The sequence below is a fragment of the Palaemon carinicauda genome, chromosome 36 (genome assembly GCF_036898095.1).
Source record: "Palaemon carinicauda isolate YSFRI2023 chromosome 36, ASM3689809v2, whole genome shotgun sequence".
NCBI lineage: Eukaryota > Metazoa > Arthropoda > Malacostraca > Decapoda > Palaemonidae > Palaemon > Palaemon carinicauda.
In genome coordinates, this window is record NC_090760.1 from 75,446,888 (window position 1) to 75,461,855 (window position 14,968).

Here is a 14,968-nt window from a genome sequence, read left to right on the forward strand (position 1 = left end):
TTTTTACGTAGTGACAAAAACTTTTATATAACTTTAGTTTTCAATACCTTGCATACAATCAATTCCATGATACCTGTTTTACTATCAGCGTGTATGAATTTGTAAACGCAGAGTTGTGGAGCCATCGCATTAAAGTAGATATACCTGTGTATATATATATATATATATATATATATATATATATATATATATATATATATATATATATATATATATATATGTATATATATATATATATATATATATATACACAGGTATATATATACATACATATACAAATATACATATATATATATATATATATATATATATACATATATATATATATATATATATATATGTATATATATATATATATATACACAGGTATATATATACATACATATACAAATATACATATATATACATATATATATGTATATATATATATATATATATATATATATATACACAGGTATATATATACATACATATACAAATATACATATATATATATATATATATATACATATATATATATATATATATATATATATGTATATATATATATATATATATATATATATATACACAGGTATATATATACATACATATACAAATATACATATATATACATATATATATATATATATATATATATATATATATATATATATATACACAGGTGTATGCAAAAGAACCACAAGGAAAATATAATATAAAATATTAGATCAAGTCCTAATTAGTTTCATCATATTTCTTCAGAGAGGAAATATCACGAAACTAGTCAGGACTTAATCTCATATTTCCTATTTTATTTTCCCTGTGGTTCTTTTGCATCTGAGCATCACGTTTCCCTGTGATTTTTACGCATACAGGTGTATACACATATACTGTAAAGATACATGTTATCCAAATATGTATATGCATAAATGATAACAGCTGACATTTGATTATCATAAAATATGTATTATAGGCACAAAAGATTAGGTGAATTGACTTGGTTGGGGACAAGACTTTCGTCTAATTCTTGACATAATTGAACTCACAGTATAATTAAATATATATATATATATATATATATATATATACATATATATATATATATATATATATATATATATATATATATATATATATATATATATAATATTTACCTGCTTCAAGTTATTACACAGATGTCTCACCAACAGCAAGTTAACCTCCTTAAAAGCAATGGGCCATACACCTTTCCATTTCCTGAATATGCAATATACATATATATATATATATATATATATATATATATATATATATATATATATATATATATACTGTATATATAAATGTGCCTATTTTTATTTGTATGTCCGGCTGATTTGTCTCAGAGAATATATTCAATAGCTTTATCAAACTGAGGATAAAGATCTTCGAGAAAGTTCCATGTCTTGCCATATGCCTTTGAAGGGACAGTAAAACGGACGTTTTGTCTTGCAAAGAGCAATTGGTAATCGTCAGTGAATTGCAACATGACTCAAATACTCATTGTAGTAAGTAGAGAAAATACAAAAAAAAACAAAAAGAGTATTGATTCCAACATTTAACACTGCTAAAAATAACACAGAAACATTACTACAACAACACCATTCGTAATTAGAAATGGCATACATTGATAATTGAGAGATACACGAGCAAACATTCATAATTAGAAATCAATAACAAAAAATATACAAGTAACATTCGTAGTTACAGCTGCATAAATCGGCAATTACACAATGCACGAGTAACGTAGTGACATTCGTAATTAGAAATGGCATATATACATCAATAAATACACGAGCAAAATACGTAATTAGAGCTGGCATACATCAGTAACTTAAAATAATACACGAATAAAATTCGTAATTAGAGCTGGCATATATCAACAAAGAAAATACCCGAGAAACATTTGTAATTAGAACTGGCATACATCAAAAACTAAATATACACGAGTAACATTCGTAATTACAGCTGGCATACGTTAATAAAATATACACGTATAGCATTTGTAATTGGAGCCAACATACATCAATGAAAAAAAATATACGAATAACATTCGTATTTAGAGCTGGCATACAACGATAACAGAAAGTACACTACTAACATTCATAATTAGAGCTGGCATACACCAATAACAAAGAGTACACGACTAACATTCATAATTAGAGCTGGCATACAACGATAACAGAAAGTACACTACTAACATTCATAATTAGAGCTGGCATACACCAATAACAAAGAGTACACGACTAACATTCATAATTAGAGCTGGCATACACCAATAACAAAGAGTACACGACTAACATTCATAATTAGAGCTGGCATACACCAATAACAAAGAGTACACGACTAACATTCATAATTAGAGCTGGCATATAACGATAACAGAAAGTACACTACTAACATTCATAATTAGAGCTGGCATACACCAATAACAAAGAGTACACGACTAACATTCATAATTAGAGCTGGCATACACCAATAACAAAGAGTACACGACTAACATTCATAATTAGAGCTGGCATACAACGATAACAGAAAGTACACGACTAACATTCATAATTAGAGCTGGCATACACCAATAACAAAGAGTACACTACTAACATTCATAATTAGAGCTGGCATACACCAATAACAAAGAGTACACGACTAACATTCATAATTAGAGCTGGCATACACCAATAACAAAGAGTACACGACTAACATTCATAATTAGAGCTGGCATACAACGATAACAAAGAGTACACGACTAACATTCATAATTAGAGCTGGCATACACCAATAACAAAGAGTACACGACTAACATTCATAATTAGAGCTGGCATACAAGGATAACAGAAAGTACACTACTAACATTCATAATTAGAGCTGGCATACACCAATAACAAAGAGTACACTACTAACATTCATAATTAGAGCTGGCATACACCAATAACAAAGAGTACACGACTAACATTCATAATTAGAGCTGGCATACAACGATAACATAAAGTACACTACTAACATTCATAATTAGAGCTGGCATACACCAATAACAAAGAGTACTACACGACTAACATTCATAATTAGAGCTGGCATACACCAATAAAAAAGAGTACACGACTAACATTCATAATTAGAGCTAGCATATAACGATAACAGAAAGTACACTACTAACATTCATAATTAGAGCTGGCATACACCAATAACAAAGAGTACACGACTAACATTCATAATTAGAGCTGGCATACACCGATAACAAAGAGTACACGACTAACATTCATAATTAGAGCTGGCATACAACGATAACAGAAAGTACTCCACTAACATTCATAATTAGAGCTGGCATACACCAATAACAAAGAGTACACGACTAACATTCATAATTAGAGCTGGCATACACCGATAACAAAGAGTACACGACTAACATTCATAATTAGAGCTGGCATACACCGATAACAAAGAGTACACGACTAACATTCATAATTAGAGCTGGCATACACCGATAACAAAGAGTACACGACTAACATTCATAATTAGAGCTGGCATACACCAATAACAAAAAGTACACGACTCACATTCATAATTGAAGCTGGCATACAACGATAACAGAAAGTACACTACTAACATTCATAATTAGAGCTGGCATACACCAATAACAAAGAGTACACGACTAACATTCATAATTAGAGCTGGCATACACCAATAACAGAAAGTACACTACTAACATTCATAATTAGAGCTGGCATACAACGATAACAGAAAGTACACTACTAACATTCATAATTAGAGCTGGCATACAACGATAACAGAAAGTACTCCACTAACATTCATAATTAGAGCTGGCATACACCAATAACAAAGAGTACACGACTAACATTCATAATTAAAGCTGGCATACACCGATAACAAAGAGTACACGACTAACATTCATAATTAGAGCTGGCATACACCGATAACAAAGAGTACACGACTAACATTCATAATTAGAGCTGGCATACACCGATAACAAAGAGTACACGACTAACATTCATAATTAGAGCTGGCATACACCAATAACAAAAAGTACACGACTCACATTCATAATTGAAGCTGGCATACAACGATAACAGAAAGTACACTACTAACATTCATAATTAGAGCTGGCATACACCAATAACAAAGAGTACACGACTAACATTCATAATTAGAGCTGGCATACACCAATAACAGAAAGTACACTACTAACATTCATAATTAGAGCTGGCTTACACCAATAACAAAAAGTACACGACTCACATTCATAATTGAAGCTGGCATACACCAATAACAAAATGTATACGATTAACATTCCTAGTTAGAGCTGCCATACACCAATAACAAAAAGTACAAAACTAACATTCAAAGTTAGAGCTGTCATACATTAATAACAAAATATACACGTATAACATTTGTAATTACAGCTGACATACATCAATAACAACAAAATCCGCAAATAACATTTGTAATTAGAGCTGGCATACATCAATAACAACAAATACACAAATACCATTCGTAATTAGAGCTGCCATACATCAATAAAAACAAGTACACCAATAACATCCGTAATTAGAGCCCCCATACATCATTAACAAAATATATGCGAGTAACATTTGTAATTAGAACTGATATACATCAGTAACAAAATATACACCAGTAACATTCATAATTAGAGCTGGCATACCTCAATAACAAATAACACACCAATAAAATTCCTAATTAGAGCTGGCATACATCAATAATTGGAAAAAAATACAAGAGCAACACTCGTGACTCGAGCTGGCACACGTCAATAACAAAAAATACACGAAAAAAAAATCGTAATTACAGCTGGCATACATCAATAACATTTGGCACTGAAATATATCTGTTACATCTTAAAATTACACGAAAATAACAACAATGCAATTCATAATGTCCGCTGATATACATCGATACTATCTAATAAGAAATTAAAAAGCATAATTCACAAAAGAAGAAACTAATACTCTTCATAACTGGAATTGACAATCATCAATTCTAATTTCGGAATGATAGTAATCATGATAATAATATAAATCTTTAAACAAAAATGGTATGTGATAATTTTATAATTAACGGGAATTCAGATCACACTTGGCGTTAATATGAGAATTGCTTGAAATATTAATCTCAAAGCAGTTGTTGAATTACGTTAAACATCTACTTCCGAATGACTAGATGATACTTCTAATTATAATGTCTAATTCTAATTGAATAATTGATGCGAAGACTAACTCTGATTGACTATAGTCGCCACAGAGATTCCTGGCGAAATAAGCCACACCCCCTTGATGACGTCACAGCCAATCATGCTGTCTCTGGTGTTAACAGTGATCACAACACATACCCTTGAAGTGATTACAAGTTAGTATAGTTTGATATTTGTAAGGGGATGAATTGTGACCGCTGCTAACGTGGGAGACAACATGATTGGGTGTGACGTCATCAGTGGGTGGGGCTTATTTCGCCAGGAATCTTTGCAGCAACTATATTTGATATGACATCTAATTCTGATTGAGTAGACGATACAAAGTCTAATTCTGACGTATAATTCTGATTGAGTAGATGATACAAAGTCTAATTCTGATCGAGTAGATGATACGGTCTAATTCTGACGTCTAATTCTGATTAAGTAGATGGTACGAAGTCTAATTCTGATTGAGTAGATGATATGAAGTCTAATTCTTACGTCTAATTCTGATCAAGTAGATGATACGAAGCCTAATTCTGACGTCTAATTCTAATTGACAAGATGATACAAAGGCTAATTCTGATTGAGTAGATGATACAAAGTCTAATTCTGATTGAATAGATGATACAAAGTCTAATTCTGACATCTAATTCTGATTGAGTAGATGATACGAAGTCTAATTCTGACGTCAATTGTGAATGTTTAGCATATTACTAGAATTGACACAAAATAAACTTCTATAATCCCGTTTTTACATAGGAAGTATTTAGCAAAGATTACTACGCACAATACACAGACAATGAACGGTACAATTGCAAGTGAAATAACTTGTACAAACTAGGAAAGAGAATTCTGGAGGAAGAAATGAAAAGTGAGTAAATAGATATAATTTGAGAAGATTTATTGACGAATTTGTGAATTATGATAGTTTTAATTCATCCTCAAATTTGGAAATAATGTTTGACTTGGCATCGGTATTAATAATAATTATTGATTATTAATAGGATTTTCTGATATGTATTCAAGCTTCCTCACCTTTCATAGACACGTACACACACACACACACACACACACACACATATATATATATATATAATATATATAAAGAGAGAGAGAGAGAGAGAGAGAGAGAGAGAGAGAGAGAGAGAGAGAGAGAGAGAGAGAGAGAGAGAGAGAGAGAGTCACACATGTTAGTGAGAAAATCGATACACATACACATACACACACACATATATATATACATATATATATATATATATATATATATATATATATATATATATATATATATATATATATATATATATACATACAGCATATATACTACACAGTATACGTTTGTTCGAAACTGATACACACACACACACACACACACACACACACATATATATATATATATATATATATATATATATATATATATATATATATATATATATATATATATATATATATTAAAATTGCACTTAATTTTCTCCTATCTTCTCTGTGTCTTAGTCTTTTTGTCACATAAAATACTCCAAAGGTGAGGCTTTTATCAAACGCTTTGCCTGAAACTGTAGCCCAACTGATCCCATTTTAAGAATTTATATATATATATATATATATATATATATATATATATATATATATATATATATATATATATATATATATACAAATTTAAAAATGGCAGATCAAATTTATCCAAAACTTCTCACCGGATGTAATCTGTTTATTTCTATTAAGAAATATCTTCACAGCTCACAACCTTCTACAAAATACTGCGCTTGTTACATTCTTTCCCTATGTAACTCTAGTTTTCTGTATGGTGTAAGCCATCCCGTTTCATACGAATATTGAAATTATGCCATATTTCACCTGTAATTCTTGTTATCAATCAAGTTTAGCATTGCAAACCCCCAAACCTGGATTCGTCAGTGCAAAATGAAATCAAGATATCTTATATAAGCTTTCCAACAATTACACAACACAATTGATTTTCAAAGTCTTTCATTCTCTATCTGGTGCTCTAAGGACTACCTATTACTTCAACTAATTTGAATATTCTATAGAAAAATGCTTTTGTATACTTTTAGTAACATCATGAAAGATGCGTAGGATACTCAAGGTAAGATTTAGATATGTCATCCCTCCCCACATCCCGGTTCACTTAACGCTCCTTCAATATATCTCCATCGTGGACTCCTCTTTATATTATGAGTTTTTGGTGAAAGAAGAGTTTTATATTTTTCATATGAAAAGTCATAAAATTAATATAAACAAATACGTACATTGTTGTATCTACTTTGAGGTTTTCCAGTTATCGCGAGGGGAGTTAACGTAATGCCCGCGATGGCCGAGGGACTGAAAATTCTCTTACATTACTTCTCATGTACATAGACAACCCTGAACAATTTATCAAAATATGGTTAGAATGTTTAAAAGAATAAACAAAGTTAGCAAAAGTCATAAGTAAACAGTCTGATCCTTGGACAGTCTTGCTGTGCCGAGTTTCCACACACATTCGTAAGGACATGTCAGAGCTCAAGCAGCACCAATCCATGCACGAGTAAGGAGAATTGGTCCCAGAGTCTTTCAGTCACCCAACATGCAATCTTAAATCTTTCATATGACAAGAGGTTAATTTTGACACTCAAGAAGTGGTACCTTATCCTCTCTTATTCCTTGAATTGAAAAAGTTTACTTATCCTGCCAGTTCCTTCCTCATTGAGGTCACTTGTATTGAATTAGGTCTTGTATTCTAACTATTTTTTTTAAGGTTTGCAGAAAAGGGCAATGTTGGACAAAAGTTCGTCGTCCCCATCGCTCTTTTGGTGTTATCCCAATTTAGTGAGCTGTAGTTCCTACATAATTTCTTTTATGATTGGTCGATTGTATACAAATACATTTTCCAAGCGTTAATTTAGCATCTTAGCTCATCAATCGTCAGCTGGGACTGCATTCCTGTGGACGTGTGGACAACAGACTTGCCACTTTGTTTAACATAAAATTAATGCTTATATTAATTCTCTACCAAAGAAGTTTCTTTTTTATCAGCCTATAGTCAGAGCTTATGTCTCTTGGATATAATAAATGCAATCAATTTACTACCGAAGTTAAGAGTAAAAACAGTCTGATTTAACGATTGGGTCTCTTTTCCACTGTAAGAGGTCAACTCTTTCAGAACTCTGAATTGAGAGTTGTAAGCAGTTCTTATAGAAGGACACTCCAAAATCAAACTATTGTTCTCTAGTCTTGGGTAGTGCCATAGCCTCTGTACCATGGTCTTCCACTGTCTTGGGCTAAAATTCTCTTGCTTGAGGGAACACTTAGGCATACTATTCTATCTGCTTCCTTATTTCCTTTCCTCACTGGGATATTTTCCTTGTTGGGGCCTTTGGGCTTGGAGCATCCTGCTGTTCCAAGTAGGGTTGTCGCTAAGCTAGTAATAATATATATACTTCTAACTATTGGAAATATTTAAGATGCCAAGTCTTTTTCAAATGGTAATATAAAAAGAAAGGATGAAATTCTTGATAAAAAGGAAAACTTTGTTAACGATTACACTGCAGGAGAAATTATAGACAAGTTACAACAGAGCAAGCTAGAGACATACCACAAACAAAGACAAGATAAAAGTTGTAATAAGAAAAGGCATTCAAAACAGGCAATATATTTTCATGAAAAAGATAAAATGAAAAATGCAAAAACTACAAGAATCCAAAGAAGACAGACAAAAAACACAAGTGAATATCAACTCCACGATGCTCCCTCTAGCATGTTAGATATGATTCCTCACAAAATCGAGGCACCGTCTTCTCATTGGTTTGAATGCATTGATTATTTCTCCAAAATGTAAAATCCTAAAACAGCAACCCTTTAATATATGAACTCAAGTAATATCCCCCCCCCCCCACCAAAAGAAATTAATCTTGTTTCATATGATCTCTTATGCTAGAGGATGCATCTTAGTTGTCCAGTCAATCTGGCTACTTATAATGACGGCTACGCTGCGCAAGGCTACTGATATTAATGGTTATATTTAAGGATCTTACCCATTCATTTTTATAGGTTAGATGGTATGCATTTAAAAAAAAACTACCATTGGCCCACTTTTTAAATAAAGTTAGTGGAAATATTTAAATCTCTCTATAGCTATGGCTTCATACACAGTTGGGCTTTCATGTGGCCGGGTTCATATTTGACTAGGATTGTACATAGCTGGATTCACTTGTGGCCATGTTCATGAGTAAGTGGTTTCTAGGTTTATAAGTAACCGTTTTTAGGTAGATGGGCTTGTATATAGTCAGTTTATGGGTAGTTGGCCTAGTAAATAACGTTATCTAGATAAAATGGGTCATAAATGGCCAGTTTCTAGTTAATCGGGGTCATATATAGCCAATTTCTAGGTAGTCGGGGTTAAATATAGCCAGTTTTCAGGTAGCCAGGCTCGTAAATAGCCAGTTTATAGGTTGTCGGACTCATAAATAGCCAGTTTTTAGTTAGTTGGGCTCGTAAATAGCCAGTTTATAGGTAGTCGGACTCATAAATAGCCAGTTTATGGGTAGTTGAACTCGTAAACAGCCTGGTTCACAAGTAGCCGAACATATAGGTAGCCAGCTAGACTGGCGACTGTGTTTTCTATGAATAAAAGGCTAACACACTAAGGCCATCTTCAAAAAGGTTTACCAGATATAAACAGACCACAAAAGGGTTAAAAAAGAGATGAGACTTGAGGAATGTCTGATACTCACTGCCCTCGGGAGGTGTGGAGAAGCAGCGTCACCAAGGTCGAGATGCCTGGACTCATGCAGTTGTTGGCCAGAAGGGCGTACTTGAACTCGTCCTCGCATACCACGTGCTCTGCGAATTTCACGTGCAGTTTGTTCTCGGGTCGGAATACTTGCACGTACTGAGGCACGTTCGGGGCGAAGTCTTTGACGGCCCAAGATCTCAATATGGTGTGTTCGTCCTGGAGGAGAGGAGGATGAGAATATTGAAGGCAAAAGGGCATCACTGAAGGGCAGGAACTTGCTTAAATTATTTAATAGTTAATGACCTTACGGCAAAGAAAAGAACTAGAATGAATTATTATTATTATTACTTGCTAAGCTACAATCCAAGTTGGCAAAGCAGAATGCTATAGGCCCGAGGGCTCCAACAGGGAAAATAGCCCAGTGAGGAAAAGAAATAAGGAAACTACAAGAGATGTAAGTAATTAACTACTGAAATAAAATGTTTTAAGAACAGTACCAACATTAAAATAAATCTGTCATATATAAATAAGGTAATAAAGTTAATAAACAAAGATTCAGATATATATATACATATATATATATATATATATATATATATATATATATATATATATATATATATATATATATATATATATAAGAACATGTGACCAGTAATATAAGCCATAAAACACAGACATATTTTGAAGTACATAGGATTTAGGCATTACTTTCCACGAGGTTAAAATCTGGAAAGAAAAACACTAATTACCCCTTTTCTCAATAAATATTCTAAATTTTTTCCATGTTACTAAATCCTTGCCTTTTGATATATCAGCTTGTTCCTTTAAGTATATTTCAATATAAAATTCCAACACAATTTTAAGTAAAATGTCCAGCATTTTCATAACCTACGAAACTACATAAATGACAATGTCCATTTATTACAAAACTTCAAGAAGACAGGAATTGCTTAATCATTCATTTCCGAAGCAATACGAACTTATCTAATTAAAGACCGATGTGAAAGTAACATCCGAAAGACTGAAACTATTAAGGCTTTCAAGAGGAAACTGAGGACTTTCTTGTTCTCTAAGAGCTTCGACAGTGTGGATTTGACAATAAAGGAGCAATACGCGATGGGAAATGTTGAATGCTTTGGAACGAACATGATAAAATGACTGTGGAGGTCCTGTAGAGAGTAGGGTTCCCATGCTGTAGAGGAACGAACATGATAAAATGACTGTGGAGGTCCTGTAGAGAGTAGGGTTCCCATGCTGTAGAGGAACGAACATGGGAAAATGACTGTGGAGGTCCTGTAGAGAGTAGGGTTCCCCTGCTGTAGAGGAACGAACATGATAAAATGAGTGTGGAGGTCCTGTAGAGAGTAGGGTTCCCCTGCTGTAGAGGAACGAACATGGGAAAATGACTGTGGAGGTCCTGTAGAGAGTAGGGTTCCCCTGCTGTAGAGGAACGAACATGGGAAAATGACTGTGGAGGTCCTGTAGAGAGTAGGGTTCCCCTGCTGTAGAGGAACGAACATGATAAAATGAGTGTGGAGGTCCTGTAGAGAGTAGGGTTCCCCTGCTGTAGAGGAACGAACATGGGAAAATGACTGTGGAGGTCCTGTAGAGAGTAGGGTTCCCCTGCTGTAGAGGAACGAACATGATAAAATGAGTGTGGAGGTCCTGTAGAGAGTAGGGTTCCCATGCTGTAGAGGAACGAACATGGAAAAATGACTGTGGAGGTCCTGTAGAGAGTAGGGTTCCCCTGCTGTAGAGGAACGAACATGATAAAATGAGTGTGGAGGTCCTGTAGAGAGTAGGGTTCCCCTGCTGTAGAGGAACGAACATGATAAAATGAATGTGGAGGTCCTGTAGAGAGTAGGGTTCCCCTGCTGTAGAGGAACGAACATGGGAAAATGACTGTGGAGGTCCTGTAGAGAGTAGGGTTCCCCTGCTGTAGAGGACTAAAAGCAGCCGTTGAAGTAACATGAAAACACAATTACTGCACAGACTACTCACAGCGGCTGTTTTGTCGGCGTAGTGCCTTGCAGCAAGGATGAAGCAAGCTTCGGCCTCACTCATCCTGGCTCTGGTTAGGTCCCCGTCCTTCAGACACGACCCTTGGATGTATATGACTCTCTGCGCCCACATGGGAACCTGCAGGATCATCTTCATTGTGGGGTCTAGCTCCATCGGAGATAATAAAACTACGAAGTAATCCTGTAGGGGGAAAAATTTATCACTTTTCTAAATAAATAATGAAAAGGAGTGTTTTTATATTCAGTGTCGGAGATAATGAAACAACGAAATAATCCTATAGGGGGAAGAAGATCAATTTGGGAAAGAAGGATTAAAAAAAATTTTCATAGTATTCTTAGTGGAGCTTCAATGAATACAGTAAAACTACAAAATAATCCTGTAGGAGGGAAAATATTTATTTTAGATTATTTTTTTCAGTGGAGCTGAATTAGAGACATTTTTTTGTAAAAAATAATAAAATGGAATATTTTTTTAGAAATTCAGTGTTTTTCAGTGGACCTCCATTGGAGATAAAACTATAAAATATTCCTGTAGGGAGAAAATAGAATTTTTTTCAGTAAAAAAAAAAAAAAAAAGATAATTTATTTTTTTTCAGAGGAAATAAACATAAGAAAATAATGGAACATTAGAGTTATTTTTTAGAGGTTTATGAAACGGAGGAAACTTGAGACATATTTTGTGATTCCTGTGGATCTAACAAAATAATAAAACTGAGTTTTTACTATATTCACTGGTTTTTTTTCCAGTGGAAATGCAACTATGCAAAATACTGGAAAAAGGGGGAGTGCACTTTCAAAAATATTATTGAAATAGAGGAAGTTTTTGGGATTTAATTTGTTTCCCGTAGAATCAACAAAATATTGAAATAGAATAAACAAAATATTCAGTCTTTAAGTAGAAATAAAGCTAAGATAAACACTGGAAAAAAGAAGTTTTGTTTTAAGATATCAATGAAAGGAAGCCTTTGATATAAATTTTGCGTTTCCAGAGAGAGAGAGAGAGAGAGAGAGAGAGAGAGAGAGAGAGAGAGAGAGAGAGAGAGAGAGAGAGAGACCCTTAAAAATATCCCATAATCTAGACATCAACAAAATCAAATAAAACCAAGGGTTGTGGAGGCCGATGTGGCAACGTTCCTGCCTGGTGAACGCCATACTGGGGTTCGAGTCCCGCTCAAAACTCGTTAGTTCCTTTGGTCGCTGCAACCTCTCCATCCTTGTGAGCTAAAGATAGGGGGTTTAGGGGAGCCTATAGGTCTATCTGCTGAGTCAACATCAGTCTTTGGTCCTAGTTTGTGTGGCGAGGGGGAGGGGGGGGAGGGGAGGGGCGCTAATCATATGTATATATGACCAGTCTCTAGGGCATTGTCCTGCTTGATAGGGAAATGCCACTGTCCCTTGCCTCCGCCACTCATGAGTGGCCTTCAAACCTTTAATAATAATAATAATAATAGGGAAGTGGGGAATATGGGGAAAGGAAGAGTATCCCTGGATACAATCCAGTTTATAGCTCAAAGGCAGGTACTCGGGATGGGAAAGATTTAGGAAATAGGGTGAAAGAGAAGTACAGGAGAAGAACAAAAGAGAGGGGCAGACCCTTTTGCGATATTAAGGAATTGGTACTATTATTTCAGACCTTTAAACATTTAAACTTCCCTACAAATAAACAAATGAATAATGCAAGATAATTAAATAAATAATCAAATTAACCTAAATGATCTCACCTGTAGATGTGGATGGGCGTAGAACTCATTGAGGAAATCCATGATGGTGTCAGCCTGAAGATTCGTCGAACACACCACGACGTGTCTCTCGCTCTGGGCTCTGTGGGCGGAGTACGTCCCGCCCAATTTTTTCCTCTCCATCCACGTGAAGGCTAGCTGCTCGAACTGGGCGGTTTTTAGGGGCGGGGAGAAGAAGAGATGGGCGTTATAAGGGCGTGCATTGTTTGCATGTATATACAAGCGAATGCCAAATTGATATTTCTATCCAAAATGGTCAATCTTAATCACAAAAATCATTCCTATCTCTCCCACTGGCAAAATAATACTTCTCTCTCTCTCTCTCTCTCTCTCTCTCTCTCTCTCTCTCTCTCTCTCTCTCTCTCTCTCTCTCTCTCTCTCTCTCTCAAATGGCCAATCTTAAATCACAAAAAATCATTTCTATCTCTCCAAATGGCAAAATAATACTTCTATCTCTCGCAAATGGTAAATCTTAATCACAAAAAATCATTCCTATCTCTCCCAATGGCAAAATAATATTTCCATCTCTCCTAAATGGCCAATCTTAACTACAAACATAATATTTCCATCTCTCCTAAATGGCCAATCTTAACTACAAACATAATATTTCCATCTCTCCCAAATGGCCAATCTTAACTACAAACATAATATTTCCATCTCTCCCAAATGGCCAATCTTAACTACAAACATAATATTTCCATCTCTCCCAAATGGCCAATCTTAACTACAAACATAATATTTCCATCTCTCCTAAATGGCCAATCTTAACTACAAACATAATATTTCCATCTCTCCCAAATGGCCAATCTTAACTACAAACATAATATTTCCATCTCTCCTAAATGGCCAATCTTAACTACAAACATAATATTTCCATCTCTCCCAAATGGCCAATCTTAACTACAAACATAATATTTCCATCTCTCCTAAATGGCCAATCTTAACTACAAACATAATATTTCCATCTCTCCCAAATGGCCAATCTTAACTACAAACATAATATTTCCATCTCTCCCAAATGGCCAATCTTAACTACAAACATAATATTTCCATCTCTCCCAAATGGCCAATCTTAACTACAAACATAATATTTCCATCTCTCCTAAATGGCCAATCTTAACTACAAACATAATATTTCCATCTCTCCCAAATGGCCAATCTTAACTACAAACATAATATTTCCATCTCTCCCAAATGGCCAATCTTAACTACAAACATAATATTTCCATCTCTCCCAAATGGCCAATCTTAACTACAAACA

General features: G+C 34.2%; 1 protein-coding gene across 1 annotated transcript in view; it reads right to left on the bottom strand.

Annotated features, from left to right (window-relative positions):
* LOC137628917 (potassium channel subfamily T member 2-like) overlaps positions 1-14,968 on the bottom strand; it is a 671,513-nt gene that overhangs the window by 122,809 nt on the left and 533,736 nt on the right. The window contains 3 exon segments of the mRNA XM_068360201.1: positions 9,943-10,160; positions 11,949-12,149; positions 13,690-13,854. Coding sequence (XP_068216302.1) covers positions 9,943-10,160; positions 11,949-12,149; positions 13,690-13,854 — 584 coding nt within the window.